Raw genomic sequence first — 14,929 nt, forward strand, 5'->3', positions numbered from 1 at the left:
GTGGTTGATTTTCAGACGAAGGGCAAACTTGCACAATCAGCCTACACAGGAAAGAACGCCAGGTGCTACATTTGGGTTATCAAGTTGCCGGCTGTAATTTGACAATAATGGATATCTACCTACCTAGATTGTCTAGTAACGGTAGCATCTGACCGTTGCTAACCCTAGAAAGACAATATTACAAGACTTGTCACTGGGCTACGAATTGCTCAAAGTACTAAATCAAGTACTAAGAATTACATAAATAGGTATCTACGTATCTTAGAATTGCGGCTTATTATCCAACGGCTCTATTCTGGGGATATATCTATGTTGATCATGAACCATCTCTAAGTCTTGATTTTACAATTCTTGATAGTAGACAGGCATATCTTCACACGAAAAGATCACAAGTTCAGTTCACTAACTATGTGAAATTCGATACTGCAGTAGCATATTTAAAATAAAAATATTTAATTTACAGATTGATCAAAATGTACCTAGTAATGGGCGCGAATAAGTGTTAATGCTTTTTGATTTCACGATGTGAGGTTCAAGGATCACTAGAGCCTCAAGTACAATGGGGATGTACAAGCATAAGGCAGGGACGAAGTACGGAATACATCTAATAGGTACCGTAAGTCGTCAACATGTGTCATTGATCGGATCCGTTGGTCCAAGCTCCCGTTCGCACCTGCTTGCAAATCGTTAGCAAGATGCACTAACAATAATATGCAGCTTGGCATCGTACCTTCCTTACCTTCTTTAGTACGCGTTTTTTTAAGGTTCGTACCTTATGTAACTGATTCTGCCCCATACCCAGTGTTCTGATTGAAATTCCGATTAAAATCACGCCGGGGTGAAGCGCATATACAAAGGTACATAGAAACAGGTCAAGTGCAAGGACGCCACACGCGATGCTGGAAATTGATTGATTGACCCTGCAGAGGCCCGTCGCGTAACACCTCCCCGATAAAAGACCATCTCATCATCAAAAGTCCTTCCCGGCATTTGTCCCACTAATGTTTCTGCTTCCTTCCCTCCACCTGACCACACATCTTCACCGTCTTCTTTTTCGGAGAACTCTTTACTCTTGGTTCAATTAGTTTCATTTCCAATTATTGCGCGCCTTCGTTCATTACCCGAATCCGTTCTCTTTCGCGCCCCACTCCTCACAGACGAGACAAGGCCAGATCCAAATCGTACGCTCCGAGGTTCTTACCTTATACTGCCTACCATCTTCTTATACTGTACCGCGCTCGTATATATATACGACATCGGTATTCATTTCTAATCCAGCATGGTTCGTCATAGGGACGAGGTCCCAGAGGAGGAGGACCAGGAAATGGAAGAAGAGCTTGTAACCCTCCAATTCGATGAGCCTTTATCATGGCGCGCAGGAAAGCCAATCGCAACTGGCGAGCTTCTTCGACGTCTAGAAAAACTTTCTAAGGAATTAGTTGATCTAGATCAAGAGACCATTGACAAAGAGTCGCTGAAACATGTTGCGAAAGAGCTGGCTTCACCTAACCTACTTACCCATAGGGAAGCTGGAGTGAAAGCCTTCACCGCAGCCTGCCTAGTAGATATACTAAAACTATGCGCCCCAGAAGCCCCCTTTACGCCAAAGCAACTCAAGGTGAGTTTAGAAATGTTGTTTGCATTAGTATGAACATCATTTTTCTGACTGTTATATCTTCTTGATTATATAGGAAATATTCACTCTTTTTGTCAAAACGATCCTCCCTGCGCTCTGGGATCCGAGTAACGCGTATAATACACAGCACAAGTACGTCCTGACGTCTCTTGCCGAGGTCAAGAGCATCCTCTTGATCAACGATGTTACAAATGCTGAGGAGCTTTTACTTCACCTTTTTTCATCCTTTTTCGATGGTGTTTCGGGGTCGTCAAAAGCAGCGTCGGGAGAACAGGTCGCCAAGGATGTCGAGTTTCACATGACGGATATTCTGGTGACTTTGGTTGAAGAGAGTCCTTCACTTCCACCGGCTGTATTAGATGTTATTATGGCACAATTTCTACGAGCGGCACCCCCAGGAGGCCACAAGGAGAAAGCGGACGCCAACGGCAAGCAGACCACTCTTCTGCCCAAAGAGGAGCCTCCGGCATATGTAATGGCCAAAACAGTGTGTAATTCATGCCCAGAGAAGATGGCACGCTATGTGGGCCAATACTTTAGTGAAGTAATTATGGACGTCTCTGGAAATAGTGGAAATGTCAACGGACATAGGGATGATGACGATTCGGATAATGATGATGGTACTACGGGTCCTTCAGAGTCTGATTTCAAGGAGTTGCGAAAGGCTCACCAGCTTCTCCGCGAGCTTTGGCGAGCAGCACCCACGGTATTGCTTTATGTCATACCCCAAGTCGATGCTGAGCTTTCTGCCGATAATATTCAACTGCGTTTATTAGCAACTCAGACCTTAGGGGATATGATATCTGGCATTGGTGCTGCTGGGCCACCCCCCTCCCCGGAACTCGACCCGGCAGCATATCCACCTCTTAAGCTGAATGACGAAGTTTTAGACCATCCCGCCACAAGCATTCTCACTACCCCGAATTCCCCCCAATCCTTCGCACAAACGCATTCTCAAGCATTCCATAATTTCGTTGGCAGGAAGAACGACAAGTCTCCTTTAATCCGGGCAGCATGGACAATAGCTGCAGGTTACATCGTCTCGACATCTGCGGGCCACATTGGGCTCAGCCGGGAGGACGAATCAGTATTCGTCAATGGCCTGCGAGATAAGTTGATTGATAACGATGAAAAGGTTCGACTAGCTGCCGTAAAGGCCATTGAAACTTTCAGCTTCCGTGATATCGTCATCAAGCTAGCCGCCGCTGGGGGTGTAACTAAGGAGGGCTCAGTGCTGTTTACTCTCGCAGATCGTTGTCGAGATAAAAGGTCGTCTGTTCGTGTCGAAGCAATGGCTCTTCTAGGCAAACTTTGGGCGGTGGGCAGTGGTGAATTAGCAGCCGGACACGAACTGGTTACTGCAGCATTATCCGGCATCCCTACCCGCATATTCAACACGTTTTACGCCAACGATCTAGACCTGAACGTTTTATTGGAACGTGTCGTATTCGAATGTCTCATCCCCCTATCTTTCCCTCCGCCTCCCAAGGCAAAAGGATCCAAGTCGTCAAACGGCAACTCTCAGTCTCAGTCAGCCCCTGACTCTGGTTATGACCAAGATAGGATTCGCGCCGAAAGGATCCTGCTACTCGTGAAAGATCTGGATAGTAATGCTAGAAGGGCTTTTAACGCACTGCAAGCACGGCAACCCCAGTTTGCAAAGGTGTTAGAAAATTTAGTTCGCCAGTGCGATGCATTCAACGGAGGGAGTCCAGAGGGCAACGCGGATGTAATCAATCAAAATCTCAAAAAGACGATCCAATACTTATGCCAGTTCCTTCCTGATCCAGCCAAGGTCGAGGCGGATCTACATAACTTTGCTAATTGGCACGACCGTCGCTGTTACCAGCTGATCAAGTTTGCAGTCTCTGCGGAGAGCGATTTTAAGACGGTGCATAGAGCCATTAAGGAATTTGTCAAGAGGGTCCAAGGCTCACCAAAACCTCATATGTTGGACACTTTATTGCCTCTGCTTTACCGCTCTGCCTACATTGTGTTGAACAAGAGTCACCTCTCGACCTACATGGACTGTTCGAAGAGCGACAAAGACGGGCTTGGAGCGGCTGCTCAGGAGATTACCACCGAGATTTCCCAAAACAATCCAGACTTATTCAAGACACACGTTGGGCAGCTTTGCAAAGACCTGGTAGACGGTGCGCCAACCGCTGATCGGACGAACGAGGCTACGATGGTCGAGACGTTGAAAGCCTGCTCCTCGTATTCGAAAAAGTATCCCAATGAACTTCCAGATGACCGCAAGTTTTTTCAGGCACTAATGAATTACGCCTTGCACGGAGAGCCGGCCAAAGTCGCAAAATATGCAGTTAACGTCATGATGGCAAGAAAAGACGACAGAAGTATGGTTTCGGCGACGGACTTATTACAAAGAATCATGAAGAATTGGGGATATGACTCGCCTCATTTCGTAACCAAACTTGCGGCTGTCAGCCAGCTAGAGCTTCTAGCGCCTAAGGTGACAGCGGATGCCAATGATCAAATCATTGACACAGCGCTAGAGGATATATTACTTAAAGTTCGTACAGATGCCAAAGAATCAGACCCTGAGTGGGTTGCCGACTCTGAACTTGATGAGGAGTGTCAAGTCAAGTGTTGGGCACTCAAGCTAGTAGTCAATCGCCTTCGAGGCATTCGAGATTTAGAAGAGGCAAAGGAGCTAGCCGTACCAGTCTTCAAGCTTCTTCGAAGTCTCCTAAAGCAAGCTGGCGAACTATGTAAGACCAAGGATACCCCTAAACACCACAAGTCCCGCTTGCGGCTGCTTGCCGGCCAGCTCTTTCTGAAACTGTGTACCTCGAAGCACATAGAAGAAATATTTTCGCATACCGACTTTAACCAACTGGCCTTCTTAACGCAAGACCCAACCGCTATGGTCCGTCGCCTATTTGTTGAGAAGCTCCAGAAGTATCTCGTACAAAATAAGCTGCGACCTCGATTCTACACTATGATTTTTTTGACGGCTTTCGAACCGGATACGGCTTTCAAGAGCCAGATTGAAACTTGGATACGGTCTAGGGCTCGTTACTTCCGAGACGTCAAACAAAACGTCATGGAATCAACAATGGCAAGGTTGATCTCCTTGTTGGCGCATCACCCAGATTACGGGACGGAAGTAGATGATTTGGTAGACCATGCCAGATACATACTATACTATGTTAGCAACGTTGCTACGGCAGATAACTTTGGGATGATATTTAAATACGCTGAAGCCGTAAAGCAAACTAGGGATGGCATTACTCCTGAAGAGAGTGAAAGAATCTACGTCATCAGTGATCTCGCCCAGAGCGTCCTAAGGAAATGGCAGGAAAAGAAGAACTGGACTTTCCAGACATATTCTGGCAAGGTTGGTTTGCCTATAGGACTATATACCGCGCTTCCCAGCCATAGCGTAGCGCAAGAAATTGCCGAAAAGCAATTCCTTCCAGAAGGACTCGACGAACGGTTGGACGAGTTAATAAAATCAATAGATAAGAAGAAGGTACAGTCATAAAACATATTTACTATTTGGACTCTGAGTTAACATTATCGGTTTACAGAAACGGAGAGGTGCAGACGAACGTACTGAAGGGCAACCTGCCTCGAAAAGGGTTAGGACAACGGTACCAAAAGCCGGCACGAAACCAAGGACAGCGTCGAAGGTTACAAAACCCTCATCAAAAAGGCCTGCTGTTAAATCCGCGAAGAGCTCATCAAAGTCTAAGAAAGCTACTACGTCATCATCGCCAGCCGCAGATTCTGCGGACCGTAGGCGCAGTGGCCGCTCAAAAAAGAACTCATCATATATCGAGCGGGACTCATCAGAAGACGATGAAGATATGCTTGCGGGTGTAGCGGAATGGGAATACTATGACGGCAGCGGAAATCCTGTACAGAACGAAGATCAAGATTCCTCGGAGTTATCTGACCTTGAGGAAGAGCCCGAGGCCGAGCCTGCAACCGAAAAGGGAGAAGCAGATGAACCTGAGGGAGACGAAAGCGAGCTTAGCGATGTTGAGGATGAAGAGGAGGAAGCTCCTCCATCGTCGCCGCCGCCGAGAACGAACGGGAGGAAAAGTCGTGCCGCTACTACCTCGTCTCCCGTTTCGAAGACTAAGGTCCTAGCCTCGCGGCCTGCTATAAAAGCGAGCACGGCTAAGGGCAAATCGCCTGCATCATCTAAGGCAAAAGCGAAACCGGCTCCTAAGGCTAGGCCCGTTAGCACTCGATCTACGAGATCGAGGAGAGCCGCGACACAGGACGAAGATGAGGATGGAGGTTCCGAATAAGGCGGCGGACCTTTAACTACAAACTGAACTCAACAGGCTAGCTGTTGCGTGGACACGAGTGCAATAGAAGAGGCGCTCTAGTTTGGAGAAAATTCTAACCGATATGCGAAGTGGAATTTACAGTTCATGATTCGTCTCCGGGTTTACGTCCTCTCCAATGTGTAGGAGTAGCAGCTCCGGATTGTAAGACGAAAATACGATAACGAGATAGGTGGTTGATCCAGGGTCAGGTTCGCGGATGAGGTCTTTTGACTTACTGTTGTTGTTTTTTCTTGCTTTCTGTCAACATACCATCAACCTCCTTTTTATACCCTTGTTCGTGTAGGGAGAAGAGAAGACCATATAATGAGAGCCCCCCTGCCATCGTGCGGTGATTTCAAGCTTCCATTCTTTCCCTTGAGTTGCGTGCGTAACGGTTAAATGTACTTGTAAAATACGACAGTGTATATATACGATGTTGCAAAATGCTATGCTCGGAGTATGGAGTGCTTTGCTCTTAAGAATGCTCTCGCGGGCGTGTTTCTACCTAAATTTCTATAAAACATCCGCATGTACAGGGTGTTAATAATGGTGTGGAAACATAAAAGGTGTTTTGGTCCGACTTTTATATATTCCCACTAGTTACGAGGAGAACGTATAAGTTATAGTCAATCCGGTGTCAGCCTTGAAAAGAATAAAAGGGAACCAGTAGAGAGGAAATATTGATTACGTCTTATATGATATCAACGTGTATAATACGACGAGCACTTGCTGAGCCATTTATGCCTGGCTGGCTGGAATATTCCTTTACATGAAAGCAAGTACTGGGATAAGGGCGCGTTAAGAGGTAATTATAGTCATACCTCAGCACCCGTTGCACTTATCAATGCTAGACAGGAGCGACTCAGCAACACAATGGATATTGGTAGAAGAAACATTGTAATTTCTACCTATCGAAGAGTCTAACCTAGATGATGCTTTTCAAGTCGCTAAACAAGAGCCATATTCTCCCAAACTCCATCCGGACCACACGTCTTGTGGTTTTCCTAACCTGGGTGCCGTGATATTATGTGGTATCGTCGTCTGTAGTCCAATAACCTCCGCCTCTCTAGGTTGTACATAGTTATTAGAAATAAAAGCAAAAAGCTCGGCATGTCTTGGCCAAGAATTGCTACATGCCGAGGGACTCCAAATGCCCTTTCTAAACATCCGGGTGGTCATTCACCACGCATGCTCATTTTCGAACCTTCTCCCGGGCTTTCCAGTTGTCTCGCACACTCTTGCTATGATTTAGGAGCTCCTCGCGGGTTACTCCGTCCTGGATACTCTCTATAACACTATCAACGACAGAGATGTGGTTCCCATCTGATTTGTCGTCCCGGAACCGGTAGAAACGCCATCGTTTTTGGCTGTCCATATAAACTTCTACTATTCGCTCGTCCAGGGCTTCATTTAGTCCCTTTAGGATCTCCCATTCGTCATCTTCCAGGTGCAGCGTACTAAAGACATGATATTGGCCACCGCCGTGATTTGCTAGTAGGTCTACCCCAGGTGTACTGTCATAGTCGATGAAGGGCTCTGTAATGCCCTCGGCTCGCTCTTGCTCGTCCGGCTCAACCAAGGGGAACTTTAGCTTCCACCGGAAATCAACGGTATTCTCGTCGGCGTCCTTCCACTTTAAAATGTGCGGATCAGTGCCGGGTTTGTACTCGCTATGCAGGGCCGTAAATATCAAGCCGTCATTTTCATGTTTGAGATTCTTGATTACATCCTCAAAAATCATGCGAATGCCGTATGCCATTTGCATAGACTTCAGGTCGATGAAAAAAGGTTGGTATTGCCTCTCTTCGGGGAAGTCATCAAGCAGTTTCTTATATGGTTTAAAAACTTGTTCCTGAAAGTAGCCCAGCCTCTTTGAAAGCTCTCGCGACATCAGCGATTGACCGTCCAACGCGAGGCAGTCGAAGACTAGGTATCGAGGCTCCTGGCGCCCATCGCTTAGGGTGTCTACAACTAGTTCTCCATCTAGCACGGTTCCCCTATGGAAGGCTTGATGATTCCCCGGGAGGGGAAAGTGTAGTGAACCTTCTTGAATATACCAATAATCATTTTTACGATCGATCAAGTAGTGACACTCTTGGCCACTTTCGTCGGCGGCTAGGTACAGCAGATATCGAATACCATCTGATTTCTCGCAGACGTAATAACTATAGAGCAAGGCACGCATGTTAGACCCTTAAAACGGCAACTGGCTGCAGTACACATAAGTTTTAAAGCAGGAATATGCACTCACTCTTCTCTCATTAGCTCATCCAGGTGCTTTCTCGTAAAGCTCACGGGTTGTGCGCCAGGAAACGCGGTCGTGTTGCGATGAAGAATGGTAGCTACTTCCTGGCGCAGGCCGGCAGCCACGTCGCCTGGGACTTTAATGCCTGGCTCATCGATGGAACGTATAGGTAAATTCATGGTGGGCGACGTAAGAAGTTAAAGTTAAGGAAGACTCGACTCGGTGAATGGAGATGTAAATATTGGAAAATATAGTGAGTGTTTGTTTCGATGGGCGACGCGATGCGACACGGTGGTAAAGGTAGAGAAAAGGAAATAGTATTAAGTAAAAGAAGTTGTGTAAAGAGGATGAAGGAGCGCATTCACGTAATAGGCGAGCTTCATTGCATTAATTGCATTAACTCGTCGTCTGTATCAGAAGTTGCTACCGAAAACACGTCCATCGCAAACTATAAAACGCAACGTACATAAGGGAAAGTGCCCGTGGTATGCTACCAACTGCCTTATGTAGGTAATGTATTGCTATGTACACCGCGGAAAGAACAAGGCTACGAAACTCTAACGAGAATTGCGCCGCCATGAGCCTTTATCGTCCTTATCGGAGGTCGATCCCTGCAGGAGATGACCAAGTGACCCACTAAGCATATGTGCCAAGCCTGTTCGAGGCCAAACCGGGTTTAACCGCTTGTTTAAGGGGGGCTAAATTTTATGACTGTGATAATACAAGTACATATTTAGGTAATCAATAAAGTACAGTGAATAAAGTAGAAACTTGCCCAAATAACTTACAAACATCCAGTCAACTACATAGGTATCATCTTATACAACTGGCCATTAGGTTAGACAAGTTCTCGAACAGACCTTACTCGACCTCAGATCTTTAGCTAAATTAACTATCGAAACAACTAGATGTCTTCTTTCAACATGGGGCATCTCTATCGAGAGAAAGCTCATTATACGGCGCTGAGAGCTGATATTAATACAAACTCCGCGCTTCCCCATTGCAAATTTTAATAACTCCCTGTAGTAACTAACCAGTACCAAACTGGCCGACGCGCATATCTAAAGGGGCCGCTTGGGAAGGATAAGATTCTCCAATCCGTAACTCCACACCATGTCTTATAAAGATGTCGCATTCCTAGGCTCTTCTGCTCACGTGTCACCTCTTTACATATGCCATACGTCGTTTATATTCACGCAACTCCGCCCGCCTTGCCTTCCGACGCCAGTCGGAGCTCGACCTTCTCTTTATGTACTTTGTTCTTGAGGTGTACCTCGAAGTTCGAAGCTGATATGTCCGGTCCCGGTGTGTATAGCTTACCCGGGCAATCGAGACACCGGATCCGCGGGAGGAAATAAAATCGCACGTGCGAGGGAATTGGCTCGCCTTGCTGGGGTAGAGGGACAGGCGCTCCCGTGTTGGAGTCAACTGAGCTGTACCGCATGACTCCTTCAAACCTATCGTTTGCGTACGCAGGTTCTTGTTTGAACTTCTCCAGCGCCGTGACGAGCCATGCGGGAGGAGGGGGCTGTTAGAGGTTGTGAGTATGAGCGGCTAGACGAGATAGAAAAAAAAGGGGGAGGAAGGGGATCCTGCCAAGTCATAGATCGGGACTACAGATCATAACGACTGCTGGAGAATCTAAAGATCGAGGGATTGGGGTGTTGGGATGGGTGGGGAAAATGTCTTACGGGAACTGGGGGAGGTGCCCCGGCTATCGGTGCAGGGGCTTCAACTCGGCCGATCTGTCCTGGTGGTATAGTATTGGAAGGGGTTGTCGGAATAGCTGCCGATGTCGAGGCGTTCGGAGTAGAAGGAGGAGGAGGCATGCTATTCGATACAGAGGCACTATGGGCACGGGCATAGGGTTGAGATGGCGTCTGTGATCTGCCTGGTGTACTTTGCTTCAATCTGGGATCACGTAATAGAATCTTCCGTAATCTATCTTTATTCGTAACCCTGAGCGTTACTTGGAGTTGTTGGGGTTCCTCGGTGTCTTCCCTAGTTAGTTCACGCCCAGATCTTCTCGATGTGCGGGTTTCATGGTGATGTATCGTAGCTTCGGGGGTTTCGGACCGGCCGAGGTTCGCCATCCGCTGCTGTGCAGCAGTTGCGGCACCCCTCATACCTCTCGTTCTCGCCGTACCAGTTAACTGCGAAGCGGCAGGAGAATCAGGACCCGAATCGTCACTTTCGTCGGAATCTGATATGTCGCCGTCACGTGCTCCAGCTCCTCTCCTCCTGCCTGTGCTTGTGTTTGGCGCACCCGCTACTCGCTTATAAAGTCTGCTCTCTTCTACGTTTTCTGCCGCGCCTGGTAGTGTAGAAGAGACAACAAGAGTTCGAATTGTCCTCTGTCTCTCCTTTAGATCTGGCAGGGTCGGTCCTCCTCGCCTATTTATGGATCTCTTTTGTCTTCTTTGCTCTCGGGAGAATACCATCTCATTCCGTTCTAGGTCCGCCTCGCTGAGCTCATATAGATACGGAGCGTATTCCTTAGCCTGTTGCTGTGGCCGAAATACGGAGGGTAGCGGCGATGGGAGAAAAGCCATGACTAAATCTGGGTCCTCAATTGGTCTACCGTCAAATGGGTGTCCTATGATGTATAAGCTCCGTGTGAAAAGCTGCGTCTGCTCTCGGATACAGTGAGCAATGGCTGTGGTGAACTCTCCGGAGAGGGCAAGGTCCTTGGCCATGCTTGCCGCAAATTCCTCGGGCGAGTTGAGAGGGTTATTGATCTCCCATTCGAACTGGTCTACTAAGGTATGCTGTCCGATGGTGATGTTAAGCTTGACTAATATTCTCATCTCGTCATTCTTCCAGGCTGAGTAAGGTAACTCGGGGTCTAAGGCATCTTCATCGGAGAATACAAAGGGGTAAAAGTCGTTGAGCTGCTCGTGCATCTGCTGCACAACCTGCTCGAATACGGGCTGAGCGGCAGGCGCCTTGAGTCCCATATCTTCTACTAAATGCGCCGCGAATAGATCGGCACCGACGATTCTCTCATGGAGATTCCATGTGAAGGTGTCGCGTAACTTGATCTTGTCCCAATCTACATCTAGCCGGACGGGAACTAACTCTTCATGTTGCTCGGCCTGCTGCTTCATATCCTTTCTCTTCCATTTCAGAGGCGGCGCTTGTCGCTTACCAGGCCTAAGTTTCTGAGCTGGATATATCAATCGCGACTGTTGTCCGATCTCTGTTCTCCCGTTACCATAACCGCTGTAGCCCTCTCCGAAAAGTCTACTAGGTGTAAACCATGCTCTGTATTCGTTTCGTAAAAGCTTATAGTCGTTGATCATTTTAAATTGGTATTTGTTATGCTCGTTTTGCCGGTCTTTGTCGCTAACCATAGCAGCAGAGTGTATGTGATCTCGGGCGATAGCCTGTGCTATCAGTATTTGTTTGAAGGTATCTTTGTCGCGACCCGTATGAGCGCCGGTATGTGAATCATCCGGCCCATCTTGTCTATTTTTAGGGGTAGAGGTAGAAGAACGATCTGGTTTGGATAAAGAGACGGCGCCAGCAGCAGAACCGGCAGCGCTTGTTGGAGCCGGTTCTGCATCCTGTTGAGTTCCCATAATTAGGTAGTTTAAGATATCATATGGAGTGAGGTATCCCAGGCGAAACTTGACGATGATAGAGGAGCGTTTTTCAATTCGTCGAATCCTCTCTCACTGTTCTCCTGCTGTGCTGCTGTCCTGTCTAATCTCGTCTTGTGTTGTAGACGACAAATGTAATTGCGGATTGGCGCTGTAGTGTACGGGGACCCGGGGACGGCTATCGGGAATTTCTAGGCAGGTCATTGATTGCGCGCCGTGGTTGTGATGCTGTTGTTGTGTCGTTGCGATAAATTATTTAATAGGCGCTCAACTTTTTAGGAGAGCAAAACGTCTCGACAGTGGCTGATGAAGCGACCGCAACAGAAGAAGGCTGGACACGCGACGAACCGCGACCGAACGAGTTAAAGGAACATTTATTTTCGCAGTCTCTACAGCCAAATCACAAGTACCTTACTAAAAACTGTCCAGGTTAGAAAGGTTCTAGGCCAACGTCCGTGCGTTGGTAGCATAAGCAGCATATGTAATATATCACTCAACACATAGCCTCCTCTATTTCATACATTAAATTCAATTATAGAGTATTATCATAACTCGATTTCCGCCTTCCGTCGCAACAAGCCTAACGGCGGTCCGGGCACACGGACCTGCAGCCCTGAAACTAAATAAATGCAGAGTAAAGAACGTCACCAGCCCAAAAGTACATATGTACTGCCCCTCTCTCTTATTACTCGCACTCGCACAAAGCCCCGCAGTTAGCGAAAATACCAAAATACCTTAACCTGCCTTACCTATTCCCACTTCTTACTACCTCAAGCTCTTACTTACCCTCAAGCTTCACCTTATTACCATAACCTTGAAGCCAACCCAATTCCTTTCCAACCAGTAATAGACAGCGTAATTGACTGGATGGTAAATATGTCCGACGAAAAGGATACCGGTTCGTTCATCAATCTCTATATTTTCCCTTCTTCTCTTAAGAGCTTCGTGTGAAATACCCCGCCATCGATTCTGTCCGAATCTTCCTCGGGGTATTATGTCGGACCTCACGAGACTCGGTAAACTCGAGTAATAGCTAATTTATGTCACTCATAGACTACTCGCTGGCAAACCCAGACACCCTCACCAAGTATAGGGTCGCAGCCAACATATCGGAGAAAGTTCTTGCAGCCGTATCCAAGTTATGTGTTGCTGGCGAGAAGGTTGTCACTATCTGCCAGAAGGGAGACAAGCTTATTGAAGAAGAGGTCGCTAAGGTATACCGCACAACTAAGCTCAAGGGTAAGTTTCTAAGGCCATTAGATACTACACGAACCTTCCGCGCACTGAAATGTTTGCTTATGTCACATGTGTGTAGGCTTTTCCCACCCCACGACTGTCTCTCCGGCTTCATACGTGACACCCTATACTCCCTTGACATCCGACACCGCCGAAGCGAATGTCGAACTTCAAGCAGGCGAACCCGTAAAGATCCAGCTCGGTGCGCAGATAGACGGATTTGGTTCCATTGTCTGCGACACAATTATCGTTCCGCCGAAGGAGGGAGCGGAAGATGTCATCACCGGTCGCTCTGCCGACTTGATACTCGCCACGTATTACGCCAATGAGCTTCTCCTACGTCTTTTGGTTCCCCCCGGATTATTAACAGCCGGAAGCGATGAGGAAAAAGCGAAAGCTTCTGCAGTGAAACCCCCTACTCAGACCAAGATCACCTCTCTCCTAGACAAGGTTGCCAAGAGTTACGAGTGCAACCTGGTAGAGAGCACAACCTCCTGGCTATTCGACCGCAATGATATCGAAGGCAAGAAGAAGATTGTGATCGCTCCCGCAGAGGGTACTAAGGGGGAGGGCTTCCCTGAAGTAGGCGAGGTATGGGGTGTGGAGATAGGCTTGAGTTTGGGTTCTGGCAAAGTCAAAACGATTGACCAACGCGCAACGTTACTCCGCCGCACGAACAATACATACATCCTGAAGTCGCCGACCGCGCGCAAGACGTTATCTACTATCCAGAACAAATTCGGTCACTTCCCTTTCAGCTTGAGACAACTCGAGGAGGAAGGTGGAGATACCAAATACAAGGTCGGAGTGTACGAAGGCGTCCGTCAAGGCGTGCTACGACAGTATGAGTTAGTTGGTGACAAGGATGGCGCCCAAGTAGCCCGATTATTAACCACGCTTGGTATGTCTAAATGTCTAAAAAGTCTCCCTTTAACTTTCTTATTACTAATGATAATGAAGCCATTACTAAGAATGGTATTACGAAACTCGGTGCGCCACCCGCACTAGATTTGAGCAAATTCCAGTCAGATAAGAAGATTACCGATGAGGAGGTCCTCAAGATCCTGGAACAGCCCCTGAGCAAGAATAAGGGAAAGAGCAAGAACAAGAAGAAGAAGAAGCCCGCGAAGAAGGCCGCTAAGGCGAAGGATGGGGAAAATGAGGAGAGCGAGGATGAGAGCGAGGAGTAGGCCCATTTATAGCGCAAACTCTTCCGGCGGCACGTATTAAGTCAACCGGCGGTGCCTTGATCACAGGTGATACTACGCCAGGCGAGTAGCGTGGGCTCCGAATTGCTTCGTTTATCGATTCGATATGACTTGCGTGCCTATCCAGTTCGGCATCCTGGCGTGTTGCTTCGAGCCACACAGGGCGGCCTGGCGCAGAAAAACGCATAGTGGACTCCACGCAGTCGAAGGGAAACTGTTTACATGAGACTCAGCTTATGTATTATTAGTCCCGTAGAGGAAAAAAAAAGAAAGAAAAAGAGAAGAATTTTTGAGCTGAGATATGTTGAGATACGTCATATATGTGAAATTATCATAACTGGAGGTGTTTCTTATGCCATGAGAAAGCTCAACGCACCAATCCTACGCTGACTATCTCTGCCTTTTGACTACGTAATGCCTAGGTAGTATAATGAGCACCTACTAATGAGAAAGATAAGCAGTGCTCCTATAGCAAAGAGGAAGCAAAATTGATAGCGATTATTACGGTTGGGTATCGTGGCGGATTTAAGAAGGCAGATCTCTAAGCTCGGGAGTAAGACAGTATTACTCTCGCCTAGATACCTTCTGCTTCCGTATGTGAGTCAGAATCCCGGGCTCCCGGGTGGCGTGATCATCTTTAGGGCAACAAAAATAGGGAAGGGGATAGATGCAGCAGGAAAGGTGGGGATAAAATAGTC

General features: G+C 47.5%; 4 protein-coding genes across 4 annotated transcripts; 2 read left to right on the forward strand and 2 right to left on the reverse strand.

Moving 5' to 3' along the window:
• The first annotated feature begins 932 nt into the window (after positions 1-932).
• On the forward strand, positions 933-6,385 carry F5Y00DRAFT_246991 (armadillo-type protein). The gene is made up of 3 exons (XM_048009234.1): positions 933-1,618; positions 1,692-5,132; positions 5,191-6,385. Exons 1-3 carry the CDS (start codon positions 1,280-1,282, stop codon positions 5,917-5,919), a joined length of 4,509 nt encoding a protein of 1,502 aa, XP_047861129.1. The 5' UTR covers positions 933-1,279; the 3' UTR covers positions 5,920-6,385.
• Positions 6,386-6,774: 389 nt separating this feature from the next.
• F5Y00DRAFT_180012 (mRNA capping enzyme, alpha subunit) lies at positions 6,775-8,836 on the reverse strand. Its single transcript, XM_048004992.1, has 2 exons — positions 8,192-8,836; positions 6,775-8,105 (listed from the first exon to the last, which is right to left on the reverse strand). The coding sequence occupies exons 1-2, from the start codon at positions 8,362-8,364 to the stop codon at positions 7,133-7,135; spliced, it is 1,146 nt and encodes a 381-aa protein (XP_047861130.1). The 5' UTR covers positions 8,365-8,836; the 3' UTR covers positions 6,775-7,132.
• Positions 8,837-8,962: 126 nt separating this feature from the next.
• On the reverse strand, positions 8,963-12,171 carry F5Y00DRAFT_246994 (SNF5-domain-containing protein). Its single transcript, XM_048009235.1, has 2 exons — positions 9,877-12,171; positions 8,963-9,713 (listed from the first exon to the last, which is right to left on the reverse strand). The coding sequence occupies exons 1-2, from the start codon at positions 11,764-11,766 to the stop codon at positions 9,378-9,380; spliced, it is 2,226 nt and encodes a 741-aa protein (XP_047861131.1). The 5' UTR covers positions 11,767-12,171; the 3' UTR covers positions 8,963-9,377.
• A 177-nt stretch (positions 12,172-12,348) lies between these two features.
• F5Y00DRAFT_180114 (Creatinase/aminopeptidase) lies at positions 12,349-14,632 on the forward strand. The gene is made up of 4 exons (XM_048004994.1): positions 12,349-12,685; positions 12,841-13,026; positions 13,103-13,924; positions 13,984-14,632. Exons 1-4 carry the CDS (start codon positions 12,655-12,657, stop codon positions 14,211-14,213), a joined length of 1,269 nt encoding a protein of 422 aa, XP_047861132.1. The 5' UTR covers positions 12,349-12,654; the 3' UTR covers positions 14,214-14,632.
• The last annotated feature ends 297 nt before the right edge of the window (positions 14,633-14,929 follow it).

The sequence above is a fragment of the Daldinia vernicosa genome (assembly GCF_022497035.1).
Source record: "Daldinia vernicosa strain CBS 139.73 unplaced genomic scaffold F5Y00scaffold_60, whole genome shotgun sequence".
NCBI classification, from domain to species: Eukaryota; Fungi; Ascomycota; class Sordariomycetes; order Xylariales; family Hypoxylaceae; genus Daldinia; species Daldinia vernicosa.

What these genes read in the sequence shown, in the direction of transcription:
- F5Y00DRAFT_180114 (XM_048004994.1), top strand. Translation starts at nt 12,655, where the DNA reads ATGGTAAATATGTCCGACGAAAAGGATACCG. An exon ending in GTCCGACGAAAAGGATACCG is followed by an intron (nt 12,686 to 12,840) that starts GTTCGTTCATCA and finishes TGTCACTCATAG; the next exon opens with ACTACTCGCTGGCAAACCCA. An exon ending in CCGCACAACTAAGCTCAAGG is followed by an intron (nt 13,027 to 13,102) that starts GTAAGTTTCTAA and finishes ACATGTGTGTAG; the next exon opens with GCTTTTCCCACCCCACGACT.
- F5Y00DRAFT_246991 (XM_048009234.1), top strand. Translation starts at nt 1,280, where the DNA reads ATGGTTCGTCATAGGGACGAGGTCCCAGAGGAGGAGGACCAGGAAATG. An exon ending in TTACGCCAAAGCAACTCAAG is followed by an intron (nt 1,619 to 1,691) that starts GTGAGTTTAGAA and finishes TTGATTATATAG; the next exon opens with GAAATATTCACTCTTTTTGT. An exon ending in AATCAATAGATAAGAAGAAG is followed by an intron (nt 5,133 to 5,190) that starts GTACAGTCATAA and finishes ATCGGTTTACAG; the next exon opens with AAACGGAGAGGTGCAGACGA.
- F5Y00DRAFT_246994 (XM_048009235.1), bottom strand. Translation starts at nt 11,766, where the DNA reads ATGGGAACTCAACAGGATGCAGAACCGGCTCCAACAAGCGCTGCCGGT. An exon ending in GGGCACCTCCCCCAGTTCCC is followed by an intron (nt 9,714 to 9,876) that starts GTAAGACATTTT and finishes AACCTCTAACAG; the next exon opens with CCCCCTCCTCCCGCATGGCT.
- F5Y00DRAFT_180012 (XM_048004992.1), bottom strand. Translation starts at nt 8,364, where the DNA reads ATGAATTTACCTATACGTTCCATCGATGAGCCAGGCATTAAAGTCCCA. An exon ending in GATGAGCTAATGAGAGAAGA is followed by an intron (nt 8,106 to 8,191) that starts GTGAGTGCATAT and finishes CTTGCTCTATAG; the next exon opens with TTATTACGTCTGCGAGAAAT.